This window comes from Macadamia integrifolia, chromosome 2 (assembly GCF_013358625.1).
Source record: "Macadamia integrifolia cultivar HAES 741 chromosome 2, SCU_Mint_v3, whole genome shotgun sequence".
Classification (NCBI taxonomy): domain Eukaryota; kingdom Viridiplantae; phylum Streptophyta; class Magnoliopsida; order Proteales; family Proteaceae; genus Macadamia; species Macadamia integrifolia.
This window is the reverse complement of record NC_056558.1, coordinates 30,314,440-30,329,394: the sequence shown is the minus strand read 5'-3', so window position 1 is coordinate 30,329,394 and position 14,955 is coordinate 30,314,440. Positions and strand designations below refer to the sequence as shown.

The 14,955-nt window shown below is 39.4% G+C and overlaps 1 protein-coding gene across 1 annotated transcript in view; it reads right to left on the bottom strand.

The window, feature by feature from the left end:
- Positions 1 to 3,527: 3,527 nt before the first annotated feature.
- Positions 3,528 to 14,955, bottom strand: part of LOC122069628 (26S proteasome regulatory subunit 8 homolog A) — a 29,816-nt gene continuing 18,388 nt past the window's right edge. The window contains exons 8-9 of the mRNA XM_042633686.1: positions 4,218 to 4,328; positions 3,528 to 3,838 (exon numbers count right to left, since the gene is read on the bottom strand). Of these exons, the coding sequence (XP_042489620.1) occupies positions 3,698 to 3,838; positions 4,218 to 4,328 (252 nt within the window). The 3' untranslated portion in view covers positions 3,528 to 3,697. The remainder of the gene's footprint in view (positions 3,839 to 4,217; positions 4,329 to 14,955) is intronic.

Genomic DNA, 14,955 nt, shown 5'->3' with positions numbered 1-14,955 from the left:
AAATATTGTGCTCTTGTACAGGTACAATAAAACCCTCTCCCTCTGGTTGTTTAATAAAAAATTCTTCCTCAAAGTCTTCATTTAAAAATGTTGTTTTTACATCATTTTTTGTATAACCAAATTATATACAATTATCATTATTCTTATAGTAGTGATTCTTGCTATTACAAAAATGTCAAAATAGTTATAATTTTTCATTTACCTAAAGCCTTTAACTATAAGTCGTGTTCTATATTTTTCAACTAATCTATCTAATTTTAATTTCTTCTGAAATATTTGTTAGTAATTTGGGTAGAACTCATCTTTAAAACTAGTCATTAAGGGTACCTTCCAATGGGATTATTACTTTCGTCATCCACATAGAACCACAACAATCTCCCCCTCCACACAGGAGCTCAAGATCTTCTCATTTCTTCATTCACGTGGGAGCCACTAAGATCTTCTCTGATTTTATCCTTGGAGGCACATTGAGTTCTTGCTCCCTGGTCCTATCAGAATCTTGATTATGCCAAAGCTTGGCTCTGATATCACTTGTTAGGGACTTGAGTAAAATGCATCCTCAAGTGCTAGCTATAAAGGAGAGTACCTATAAGTTTTTGCATTGGGCTACCCACTTTCGATGTGAAGTTATTATTTTTGTCATCCACATGAAACTCCAATAATATCCACTTAGTGTGTAATACTTTAGAGTCTTGAGATAAATCGACTCATTCTCAAATATGATTAGTTATTATTGAATATAGTTCACTTTTAATAGCCTTTTTTAGACTATTAGTGAATTGATCAATTTCTATCGACATGGTCCTAGTTGATATTGTATCAGTTTATAGAAAATAATGAGGGAAAAGTAGTAAAAACAAAGACGAATTATTATTGTCCCAATGGTTTTTTATTTTTTTTTAAATGTCACATGATATATATTCTGTAATATGGACATTTTATAAATTAATATGCATTTTTTTCAATTCTAAACATTAATAAAAAAAATTAAATTAAAAAAAATGATTCAGACTTATTTTGAACATAATAAGTAATGTTATATACTAATCATATAAGCATTGGGAAACTCAGTAGCATGAGAAACACGAAAAGAAAGTCAATAATCATCCGAACTTCATTAAAGTGATAGAGGAATTAAATCAATTTCCTAAGTTGGGTTTGAATTGCTTTTACCTTTTATTTTTCTATTCAGACTCGGTTTCTAATTTGTATAGTACTATGAGTATTGGTTGGTGAATTATAAATAGCATACAGATGCTACAATATTTACAAATCCTATGTCGTATATTGTTTGTTTTGTTGTAGCTTCACTTTCATTAAATTTAGAAACCAAGATCTTCTCCAATTTTATCCTTGGAGACATACCAAATTCCCACGTCCTGGTCTTATCAGAATCTTGATCATGCCAAACATTGGCTCTGATACCACTTGTTAGGGACTTAGGTAAAATACATCTTTCAGTGCTAACTATAAAAGTGAGTACCTATAAGTTTACACATCGGGCTACTTACTTCTGATGTGGGATTATTACTTCTGTCATCCATATGAAACCCCAACAATATCTACTTAGTGTATAATATTTTAGAGCTTTAAGGCAAATCGACCAATTCTCAAGTATGGTTAGCTATTATTGAATTTAATTTATTTTTAATAGTCTTTTTCTTAATTGATATGCATCAATATCAGTAAGTGCATGATCAATATACTTTGACATTTTATCTCTTAAACAAGAGTCATTATAAAAAATTCAGCATCAAGGCTAAATTAGCCAAATTCAATGAATTAATAAATCATTTTGAGGAGAAACAATCACAATTTTTTCTTTGGTTGAGGAGAAAGAGAGAAATCTAAATTTCTCAATAAATAGTAACCACAAATAAGTATGTGCGAAAGCGAAAAAATTATTAATAGGATTTCGCAGTAAGTAGCTTCACTAGAGTGAACTCATTCCACACGACTCTGCATCTTTCTCCAATTTTCCCTAATGTGAACCTACCAATTCTGGTTTGCGTGGGAGTCACTGATACAAATACTAACATCTCTGCATGGGCTACTTATCTCATTGTTAAATATAATGATATCTTATTTCATGTTGACTATATAATGACAGAAAACACCATTGATGCGAGTACTAGGGGCTTCTCATGGGCGTAAAGCATGCTATAAATGCAGGATGGAGTATCAGTGCAATTTGGAGTGATTCTACTGAGCATGAATACCAAGTTTCTGATTATAGCACCACAATGTGGCCTTTGAGCGAAGTACCGCATTTTTTTTTTAAGTATATAATTTTTTTTCTAATCCCATTTTTGTTTTAGGCTCACTAACGATGCGGTTACTACTACTTATGAGAGTTATAGTTTTTTTTATCATTGCAAAACGATCTTATTTTTTTAACCTTAACTCCTACAATGATGTAATATCATTTTTTTCTTCTTAATGAAATTTTCTTCCTTTCATAAAAATTAATTAAAAAAAAACTAGCTTCACTAGAGAAAGCCCACATGGGGGAGGTTGTGGAAGACAATGAAGCTCATTTATGAATCCAAGTGACTCAAACTTTGAGCCGTCTTAATGGAGTTCTTGTTATTATCTGCTGCTGGAATGGTCGATGTTGTTCATGAGATTTTCGATAAAATGCCTGAGACATTCCACCATGAATGCATTTTAGCCAAACAGGCATCCCAAAAATATTTCCCTTCTCAATCGAGAATGCATTCTACATTCTAAGAATGGGAATGTATACCAAATATAGCCCAAGGGTTCTGAATTCTATAACAATTATCATGACCACCACCTCCCTCCCTCTGGAAATTATTCTGCATCTGTCCCTGACTAAACTGAGTGTGGATCACATTAAAATAGATTCTAGAGTTACGAAAGCCTACCCTAGTTTACTCCTTTTTAATGCCTGAGTAGAAATTAAGGCTGTTGTTCCATTCCTCAGATCTGTGCAAAGAATGAGAAGAGGGAAGGGCTTTCCCTCGCAGTATTTTTTATTGCACTTCCAAAGACAAGATCAGAATGAGAAAGGATTTCCTTGTTTCAATGGCACATCAAAACCATTTATTGAAATGCCTCCAGCAGCTAAAGCTAAGCACAAATTTACCTATTCAAATAGACACAGGTCGGGAAGAAGGAGGCCTGTGAACAAGTTGATTGAAACAAATCTACCATTAAAAAATTGAAATTTTGAATTTACTTATCCTCATCAAATTCCAATGCCCTAGATGTCATGTACCTCATAAGAGGTTGATCAGAGAGGCCTTCCAAGCAGACTAGCCACCCACCATCATTCAATGCGTCTGGAGGTTGCAAGTTGAGAAACGCACAATATTGCCATTGGCTACTCAAGAAACAAAATATGGTTAAAGCATTAATCTATTACAACCACAAAAATTTCAGCCTGAACACATTTCATACATATGTTATTTTTCTTTTGATCTTGGTTTTAAAAAAAAAAATTAGAAAAGACATCGATAAAGAAAAGAAAGCCAACGCAAAAGAAGTAAATCTTACGCAGAGTGTTGAAACTGAATAAAGATATAAAAAAGTAAAAATGTTTCTTTGTCATCTCCAATTCAACTTAATACAATAGACAGAATTCTGATCTTAACGGATGCCCATGTTTTGTATCTTTCAGAAAACATTAGTGAATCATCCTCTCCCAACCACCAAAAGAAAAAAAAGAAAAGAACTACTTCCATAGTTTTCTCAAAGACATGTTCTTCTCTGTCTCCTTCTTCATGACTTTGGCCACTGCCATCTCAAAATCCTCCTGCGTCACATGGACTCTCCTTTCTCTCAGAGCAAACATCCCTGCTTCTGTGCATACCGCCTGCAGACAGGAACAGAACAGTTCAATTGCAAGAATACATTGCTTAAATTCACCCAGTACCAATACAAGTCGAGAGAAATTGTAATGACAAAAAGGGAATGGTTCTGTATCCGGGAGTGCTGGTCTCTTTCTCTCCTCCCCCAGATAAAGGCAAATGTCTTTTCACATGGTAGGGGAGAGATATAGGCTCATGGGAGTGCTGGCATAGGCCACGCTCCCAGACGGACTTCTTTTTACCTAACAAAAACTAAATCGGTTCAATGTTTGACCCTTTTTTGGGGGAGGGTGAGGGAGAAACTCGGGGCTTAGTAAATTAACATGCAAATGATGGTGAAAGAAAACAAACAGATAAAAATAATCATTACTGGTAAAAACACACCTTGAGTTCTGCACCAGATGCACCATTCATTTTCTCGGCAATCTTCTTCAGATCAATGCCACGCATCAAGTTCATTTTTCTCGAGTGTATTTTTAGGATATCAAAACGGGACTGAAATTAATGAAACATATAGATCAGACACTAAATTGGCAAAAGAACTCGCATCATATTACAAATACCATGTACAGCTAGGAAAAGCTTTGCAACAATCATCTAGATCCCATGGAAGGTGACACTGCCAATCTAGACCACATGTTGTAAAATTGGCTTTTAAAAAATTGGTGCAAGGGAGGGGTTAAATTGGTTGTTTTATCTTCTCTCTATTCTCTGTTTTCCATCTATAATAAGTGTTATTGCGTCTGTTTTCTATTCAAGCTTCAGCCAACTAGTTTTGGGCTGGATTATCTTCCGTTTCTTGTGCTTAAAATATACCGTTATTGCTGAGAATCAAGTCACAGCAAACACAGAGGATTCTCCCAATTCTGTTCTGGCGGCAGCCCTGTTTTCAACTTATTTTTGTTGATATCGACATTGGTAATTAAGGGAGATCTGACCAGCAGATCATCCCCATCCTTTGAAATATTCGAGACCTCCCCAAGAAAGGCCTTCGACCAGGACTGTTGCAGATCAGGTCTGCCGATCTGGAGATACAAGATTTCTCAAAAATATGCCCCTTTACTTCTGACTGTTAACTTCAATCCAACCATTAGAACACTGTAGTATTTTGGGTTTGCGTTAGTATCTTGGTTTGTGAACTTTGGTCAAATTCATTTGACCTGCATCAGAAAAGGTGGACTTTGATCATAGTGTTTACTTAAATTCTGGTCAGGGGTTTTGCTTGGGATCTTATTAAAAGGGGTGTGTAATCTGAACCTAAGGTTTTCATCCTACCTACCCTCCATCACTATCTGATATTCTGATGGGATGAATGCTCTAGAACAGCACTGTGCTGATTCTAATCCTTCCTCCACACCTGAGAATTCTGAAAATATCAGAAAACAAGGGGATGCCAGCTCAATCTGCTGTAAATTTTTTTTTTTTCCAAAATTGGGAAAGGACCACAGAGAGTTCCTACAAATCAGCCCTCTTTCGTGGACACCTTGCACTTTTGTAGAGAATGGTTTAATAGGAGGACTGATGATACCCACAAGGTAAAGTTTGAGTTGAAAGAGAACAATACGAAACTCGACCAACATGTATTCTACAACTGACTTACTTGTCTGAACAATTACTTTGATTGTTTTATTCTGCCAGATGACTGGAAAATGAGACTCGCACAAGCTAAAGTGATAGAACTATCCAGAAAGTGGTTGAAAATCATGATGATGCAGCACCAACAAGGGTCTACAAGAGAAGGACCAAGAAGGTCAACCCAAGTGGCTGACTGGGTCGACCAGATCTGCCTTAGTTAGCCCACGATTTGGGCTAGTGATGGGGAGACGTTAGATATTATTTAGTTGCTAATTTAGCCATATATTTAGTTTCTAAGTCATGTCCTAAGTAGTTTCTAAATTTAGTTTCAGATCTAGTTTCCTTTCTGCAGTTTCAGTTTTAGTAACTTCATGTAACTAGTTTTTAGTAACTCAGTCCTTGTTAGTTTCTAAAATCTGAGTTACAATTATTTGTAATCTTCCCCATCATTATTATAAATAAAGAGAAGGGCAGCAACATAGCCCACGATTTTTTAATTTGAAAAGACAGCTCTTATGCTACTGCCGCTGGGTTTTTCCATGGCTGTTACTTGTGTATGATCAAAGAAGGACTTGGTGTGTGATCCGAGTGACTCCTTGCGGCGTGAAGTCCAGGAGTTCTTCGTCAGGCTCTCCTATTCCTTTAATTTCTTTCTATTCTCAAGGTTTTAGCACTGCTCTAAATCAGGTATGTGTATTTCAGACTCTGCCCAGATTTTCTGAAAAACAGAGCATTCGGTCCTTACTGGAAGAACCAGTTCCAGTTGGCGGAATGTCCCAATTTTTGGGTCGAAGGTTCCCCTCTGTCCAAGTAGGGTTCGACCCAAAGCAGGCCTGATTCTGTGCTGCCTTTGGAGAGATATTCAAAATCTCTATATTTTTGTCTTCTGGTGATCTGTAATTTCTACTTCGAAAATCGATACTTTTGTTGGCTTAGTTTATGATTTCTTGACTGTTGTTCGTATATTCTGACCACTTGAATCTGTTAATAACTTTGTTCAGTCCCTGGTTTAGTTCTAAGAATTACTGTTGTTCTAAGAATTACTGTTGTTCTTATTTGTTTTCTGTAATATGGTTCCTGGAGGTGGGCAGTTTTTCTGGAATGATATTTGAAGTCTGATTTTATATATATATATATATATATATATATTTGGAACTGGTTCCTGCAGTTTTGGGACTGGTCTGGCTTGTCAAACCCAGTCCTACATTACATGAGCATAGGTTACAGGCATATGTACAGTATTTACCACATGGGAAGAGATGAAAGAAGCTGAAGAACAAGTGATGTAGATAAGTCACTTGGGCTTATTTTATTGCATATAAGCCTTGGGTTGTGTTATATATGTGTTGAGCCTTTGATCCCATGGGTTTTCTTTAAAATGGGCCACTTTAATGTGCCTAAAATATAGGTAGAAGATAGAAAAACGAGATTTAATTCATTAGTTTAGTTAGTTGCTATTTAATTCAATAAAGGCTCATTAGGCCATTGGTCGGTTGTAAAGCCCTATATGGACTATTAATTAATTAGTCCTACTCCATGTTGGAGTCATAAAGTCAAGTCTTATTCCTATTTTGAATTCCTAGTTATAGTAGGAGTGTCTAGTCCTATTGGGAAACTAACTCCTAGTTGTAATAGGAATGTCTAGTCCTATTGGGAAACTAGCTCCTAATAGTAGTTTGACTGCTATTCTGCCCTCTATAAATAAAGGAGCCTATGTACTTATAATTTCATATTTGAATGAATGAATTATAGAGTGATTACTCTTTAGCTAAAAAAAACTGTTATTGAGAGGTGAGATGCCTAAACCTTTGAGGGGTGTGATACCCAAAACCTGAGGGGTGAGATACCCATTCCTTTATTCTCTTTCACCCTTCTCAACCCTCAATCGATTCTTCTTTTTCTATTTTTATTTTCTATTTATTGTTATTAGAAGTTCATACCTGTTAAAACATACAAAATCAGAATCAGTCAGCCAAAGAGTTCTTGTTCTTAAAGCCAATCGACCTTCATTGCTGTCCAAGTTTGAGATCTGATCTGCAGATCCTTTGGAGAACTAGTTCTATACTCTAAGAAGATCAATCGATCCTCTTGAATGTTATCTGAAGAAGACAAGTTGCAGTTCCAGCAGAATTCTTCACATTCTCTCTCCTAGGTCTGAAAATCAAGAAAGCGCGTAACTCCATAACCAGCCGTCAGAAACCCTTCATATTTGGGGGTTTTTGTACCCTCCCCAGGGACTCTACACCCAAAAGTGCAGTTCAATCGGACTCCCACAGACTTGGCCGCACCTTTCTCTCTCCAGCTCTATAGAAGGTCTTTCTCTCTCCTATCGGGTTGGGTTTTGGGCTGGTTTTGCTCCTATATGGTTATTGTATCCTTAGGGGTTTATTTGACGGTATTATTTCTTTGTTTCTTGCTCCTATTTGTATTGTTTGAGGTTATAAACTGCGAAGTTAGTTACTTGTAATCTACTCCTGCATTAAGTGGTATCAGAACTACAGTTGAAAAAGCTCCAAACAATCTAACAGTGCCTAACCGAAGATGGTTCCATCAGTTCATTACTTCGGTGGACAAATTGATACATTCTACATCCTTTGATTGGTTAGATTCTCTGGAGAAATATTTTGAGACCTATAATTTGACAGAGACACAAAAGCTTCAAGTTGTTTACTTCCGGTTGATTGGTCATGCTAGAGATTGGTGGAGAGTCCATGCAAAGTGACTCCGAGTTCGAGGACAAGCCTAGGACTTGGGAAGAGATGAAGTACGAGTTAGCGACACAATACCTCCCTATATATTTCAAAGGAATGCTCTTCCCCCCACAGGATTCCCATCATAATACATCTATAGGCCTAAAGTTTGAAGAATTGAAGTAGGCTACTGCTGCCCAATCTAATGCTCAGCCACATTATGTTCGTAGGGAATTCCTTGAATGGATGCGTGAATTGGAGATGTACTTTGACAACAACTTAACAAAGACGCAAAAATGCCAATATACATGTTCCCAAATGAGTGATTGTATTCGAATGCAATGGAAAGTCTGTGAAATGCAACTTCAAGCTCAAGGACGTAAGCCTAGAACGTGGGACGAGATGCAGTATGAATTGGCAAGCATGCACCTATCTGAGCATGAACGAAACATGTACTTCCTTCCACCAGATGTCCAAATGCCACCCACACTTGACAATAGCATGAAGGAATCATCGGCCTCTATTACGAAGGAACAACAAGAGAGACACCTCTGACCAGTGAACTAAAGTCAAAAGTTGAGGTTAGTGTTAAAATTTTTTCAACCATTCCTATTGTTGAAGAAGAACTAGTCATTGATGTTCCCATCAACGAGACTCGTGTGGGAGAAGTCGAAAACAACAAGGTTGCCACAATGGACAATGAGGTTGAGACTGAGGAACTTGATACTACAACAACTGTGATGATTGTGAACAGCCAAGAGGAAGATCCTANCTTCTGGTGGTGAAGAGTGCATAGGGCTTTGTTCCATACACATGATAGTCTGTTGTGTAGTGAATGTAATGACATGGGTGGAGATCTGGAGGGTTAGTGGTTTGGAGGATAGCTGGCGGTCTATGGAAGAGGATAGTGATGTAGTGCATAGTTGGATCAGGGGGATCAGACTGTGGGAGTAGAGAGGTAAAAAGGTGAAACCAGGTTTCCATAGGAGCAAAGAGTTGTAGAAACCGGAAAATAGTTAGGTTAGGGCGATGCGGATCTAGAGGTGTACACCAACGCATACACATGGACTGGATGGCCTGAAGGGGAAAACATAGGGCTATGGACTAGGCCGTGCATAAGTGCCAGAAAATGCACTTAAAGATAGAGGGTAATTCTTGTAGATCATGGAAGGAGGTAAAGGTAAAAACTGTAAGATAGGGGAAGTCTGGGTGAAAAGTAGAACCAGGAAGAAAGAGACCCTCATGTCGAAGGGCAATTTCTAACAGTTGAATAGCGGTGATCTTGCTATAGGTAAGGACTGCTTTGTAGGTTAAGGTATGAAGGATTTCAGGGGGAAGGTGAGGAGGTATGGCACAGCAAAGGTTATGGCTAGGTTGGGGTTGAGAAGACGATGAGGAAGAGGCACATAGGGTTAAAGGATAAAGGATTGGGATTACAGAAAAAGTAGAGATCGAACGAGAAAGGAAGTCTGCCAAAACATTCTCTTTTCCTTTGATGTGTTTGATGTCAAATGACCACTGTGAAAACCATTGAGCCCATCGGAGAAGTTGAGCATGTGGAAGAGTGTGTTGCCGGAACTCAAGCATGCGAGGAAAACTTAACATGTCCAGTTCAATGAGGAACCTATGTCCAATGAGATGAAACTGGAATTTTTCAATTCCACGTCTGACTGCAAGAATTTCCTTGAATGTAGAATGGTAGTGAGCTTCAGATGGTTTAAATGAGCCACTCTTATAACCACAGATAGTTCTTGTAGAATCAAGAGCTTCTTCAAGTAAAACTGCACCCCAGTGAGTATCACTAGCATCAGTTTGTAGGATACGACGTCCATCAGAAGGAATCTGTAAACAAGGGAGCTGTGTCGAGAGCTGTTTCAGAGCTTGGATGGCTGCCGAGTGTTCAGAAGACCAAGGAGGAGCTTTCTTTCTCAGGAGTTGATGAAGCACAGACGTATGTCTGATTTGTTGAGGAAGAAATTCTGTCATGTAGTTGACTATACCAAGGAATTGTTGGACCTGGTTCTTTGTCAGAGGACCGTCAGGAAATTGCTGTAGAGATGTAGCAATATGAGGCTGAAGTTCATATGTTCCTTTGGTAATAGTAACACCAAGAAAATCAATGGTAGAAACACCAATTTGCATTTTCTTTGGGGAAAGCATGATTCCATAGTCTTGAACAATCTGGTGGAAGTGTTGGAGAAGCCGGAGATGGTCATCCTGTGTAGATGAAAACAGAAGAATGTCATCAATATAAATCAGGGCGCGATCTTGAATAGGAGCAAAGATTAGCATCATGGCACGCTGAAATATTGATGGAGCCGTCTTTAATCCAAATGGCATAACTGTCCACTGTAAGTGATGACCAGGGACACAAAAAGCTGTCTTAGGTCTATCTTCAGGAACAATCCCAAGTTGCCAAAATCCTGCTTTCAGATCGAACTTGGAAAAGATAGTTGTAGAGGCTAACTGGAGTAACAGTGCGGGGCGAGTTGGTAAAGGGAACTTATCATCAGCCAAGAAGAAGTTTAGAGGCCGATAATTGACCACCATTCTCATCTTACCACGGATCTGTTCTGTTCTTTTGTTCACATAGAACGCCTGACAAGCCCATGGGGACACAGTTGGTTCTAACAATCCTTGAGTTTGGAGTTGTTAAAGTTCTTGGACTGCAAGGGTTAAATGTTCGGGATTCATTCCAGGATGACTGGCTTTTGTTAGATTTACATCTTCATTCTTCTTAAAAGGTAAGGAGATGAAGAACTTTGAATTTTGCCAAAGAGGATGAGTACACTTTGTCAAAAACTCAGTATGAGAATCTGCACAGGAAGTCTGCAAAAGTTTTCCTTTAAAATCATCAAATAGTGTAGGACCTGTACCTGCAAGAAATAGGTTAGAAAAAGGGGACCAGGGGAGCACTTGTTGTTTATATACAAGACTAAGAGGTGTCCATTTAAGGGGAAGATGACTAAGAACATCAAAACCTATAATAAGGTCTTTACCGGGACAGTGGGAACCTAACATAACATGGGTAAATGAAAGGGTTAGAAGAAGTTGAACTTTAATGGGGTGTTTGGTGACAAGGGTGATATAAAAGGTTTCACCGTTGGCTGCTAAAAACGGCAGAGGGGGTTCTTGGGGTTTCCAAGAATGATTGGGAAGAACCTTGGGAGACAAAATGGTTGTAGCTGCGCCAGTATCAAGGAAAGCAATTAGACGAACTGGTTTAGCATAGGGTTCAGGGATTAAGGTAACCGCAGCATGAGGTAAGGTTATGGATTGACAAGGAAGAGGTGGTTGTCTTTGAGAAAGGAAAGGGACTACCTGGTAGAGGGGATCAAAATCCTCGGACTCGGAGAGAGAAGACTCTGGGTCTGAGTCTGTGAGGAAATTTGGATCAACAGCATCATCAGGATAGTCAATCGCAAATAGAGAGAGATCAGTGGGTTCTGCATCCAGGGAGTACAGAGACTCAAGATCAGCATCTTGTAGATCATCATGATGAAGTGAAGCAAGCATATGAAGAACTTTCTCTTTCTTGCGAACATCAGGACAGTTCTTTGCAAAATGTCCCTTTTTTCCACAAATAAAGCAAGAAGTAGACTTGTTCTTTCCTCGAAACTGTTTCTTACGGAGAAATTTCCAGTGAGGTTTAAACCGTTTAAACCGAGAAGGCTTAAAAGGAAACTGCTTCTTGTGCTTGTGAGAGGAGTGGAAAAACTTCTTATGAAAAGGCTTTTTTGTAGGACAATCACACGAGGGATCTGAACCTTTGCACTTAATTTTCATCCAAGAAGTATCACATGCAGAAGAGACCTTATCTGATTTGGATTGTAATTCCTTCCAATTTTTTTTGACATTACAAAGCTTGTCAAGGGCTGTAAGAGCAAAACTGTATAACGAACCAATACTGATGATGCCAGGGAGATATTCTGATTTCTCAAGAACTGCAAAGTATCAGCACCAAGAGGTTCAGGAAGTGAGTTCAGAAAGATCTGCTTAAGGTTCTCATCATCAAGGCCGCCAATTTTATGGAATCTGTCTGTCATGCGAGAGAAGTGCTTGTCAAGATCTGGACGAGCTAGAGAACAACACTTCAATTTTAAAAACTCTTCACGAGCTTTTGTAATATCATTTGAGACAGGACCAAGAAATTCTTGATATAGAACTGTGATGAATTGGCCTTCAGGGAGTTGAACAAGTTGTAGTTGTCTGTAGCCACCAAGTGCCAAATACCATTCCCTGAGTTTGCCTTGTAATCGGGCAACAAACTTAGTCAGAACACTGACTGAGGTAGCACCTTCTTGAAGAAGTTCAGCATTGATCCAGGCATGAAAATCAGCAAACTTGGATGCCCATTTAGAGACAGGGACATCATCCAAGGTAAAAAACTGCTTGGGATCTTGGTTTTGAAAAGGAGCATATGCTGGACTAGGAGGTTGAGGAATTTCAGGATTATGGACCATAGGGTCATCCTGATCACCATCCATCTCTTCAACATTCGGAGGCGCAAGATAAGGGACAGGAGGGGGATCTGGGCTAGTATTCATAAAAGAGGGAATAGGTTTAGGGTCATGAAGAGCTAGGGTAGTGAGAAGGTCAGATAACACATCATCACCGGAAGGGGTTATGGCACCTATGGGAGGATGTTTGGCCTTAGTTCGAGGAGGTGAAGGCGAAGGGGATGGATAGGTAGGGATAGGAGGTGATGGTGCAGGGTAGGTTACAGTCATAGGATAGGGCTGAAAAGGTGGAGGAAAAGGTTTTTCTGGTGTTAATGGTCTGGGTTGTTGCCGGGGCTTCAGGTTGCATTGTTGACGCTGCAGTGCTTTTAGTTCTTCAAGTGGGAAGGATCTGGGAGAAGCAACTACCGGAGGAGCCGGGGTAGCATAGATGGCAAAAGGATCTTGAGAGGAAAGACTTGGAACTGCCAAAGGTAAAGGTTGTTGTCTACTGGATGTTGCTGCTTGGGGTGGAGCTTTTTGTAAACTGTGTAACTGGGCTTCAAGAAACTTAAGATGTTTCTCTTTCTGTCCAATAAGGGCAAAAACTTGGGCCGTATCAGCACTAGAGGAAGCAATACCAGCAAGTTCTGTATGAACTTGATCCATCTCAGCTTTAAGGGAGTGGAGTAAATGAGTATGCCGTCCAACAGTGCCTTGGGTATGCTGGGTAGTAGCAAGGATACGTTCAAGGTACTGATTTTGAACAATGGCATTTTCATTTTGCCAATTTAAAGCTGCTTCAGCTGGGGAAATGTCTTTTTGTTGGCCTGTGGGTAAAACAGGAGATTTGACCTTCCATACATGTCTCACACCATGAGAATTAGGACCATAATCAGTAGGACCAGGGAAATTCTGCAAAGGAGTAGAGGAAGAAGATCCTGGAGCATACATACAATAAGGAGGGACTATAGGAGAAGGGTCCTGGACAAGGGGAGGAGGTTTACAGACCGGAGTCGGAGGAGGAACATAAGGGAGTTCCTTAGAAACACCATATTTGACCATAAAGGGATATCGTGCTTCAGTACTCAATGGTCCGACAGTAGGATCTCCTGACTCATAACGGTCCCTGAGAATAGTCTGGGAAGACTTTCTTTTGGGAGTGTAAGAGCATTCATCATCGGAGTCTTGGAGACAATTTTCACAGTCACAAAGGTCAAAATACTTATGACCAGTAACTGGATCAGAAAAATAGTACACAGGGTTACCTTGAGTATCAAAAGATTTGACAGGAATTTTTTCTTAAATCATTCCTGTAAATCGAGTAGGAAAAGGAGAAGGTAACGGTTGTACCAGAGGAGGTGGAAACCTGATCTCAACTTCACCGGAGGAATGAGTGATATACTGAGGATCAGTAGACTGGAGAGGCTCTATCGGAGCAGGTTGGCTTGTAGCCATTTGTTGTTCATAAGCCGTAACCCAAGAAGATGGAAGGAGACGAAGAAGTTCGTCTCGGGGTATTTGTCTGGGTACATGAGTAAGGCTTGGAACATGATCAGAGTCCACAGAGAGGAAAAGAGCATCCTCTTGCTGACCTGTAGTTAAGTCATAGGCATGATTTTGTAATCGGTAAGCCATTTGGTAGTAGAGAGTTCCTGCTAAAGCCGTAATAGTCTGAGGAGTACCAGAAATTTGGATCTGGAACTTCAAAGCAGTGGGAAGATGGGGATCTGCTAAAGCTATGTTGAAATTAGGGTAGAGAGTAAGGAATATGGTTCCTGCATTTAAAGTGGTCTGAATAGTGGAAAGTACGGCATGTTCATACCGTAAAAACCGACTGTCAAGAAGGGCGATCCGGGAAGTCACGGGAAGACCTTTCCTGCCATGGAAAGAGAGAGCAATCTTAATCGCACCAAAGTGGAGATGGGTGTAACCTTGAGATTTCCACTAAGGAATAAGGGTAGACGGAATCTCTAGGGTAAACAATTGTTCTTTATCGGTGGCAGGGATGTGATACTGGTCACATCGAGAGGCCTGAACCAACTCTTTCAGAGGAGGGGTTTTCTTTCGAGGAGCAATAAGAGTCTTCCATGTAGAAGAAGGGGATCTTTTCTTTGGAAAAACAGTATAAGGGTTCAATAGAGGAGAAGGAGTCGCAGGGATGAGTTGTTCATCAGGTAAGTAATCAAACTCATACAGAGAATCAACAGAAGAAAAAGAAGAAGATCGGGAAGAAGAAGGAGAAGACGAAGCCGAACTTCGAGAAAAATTTGAACGATGGGAAAGAGACATACCGGAACAGGGGCATGAAGTCCAAAATCCGAACAGCACAACTCACCGGCGAAACTCAGATAGATAAAAAGATGACTAGTCGAGGCCGATCAGGACCCCCTTGGATCTAGTTCTCAGTGGAGGATC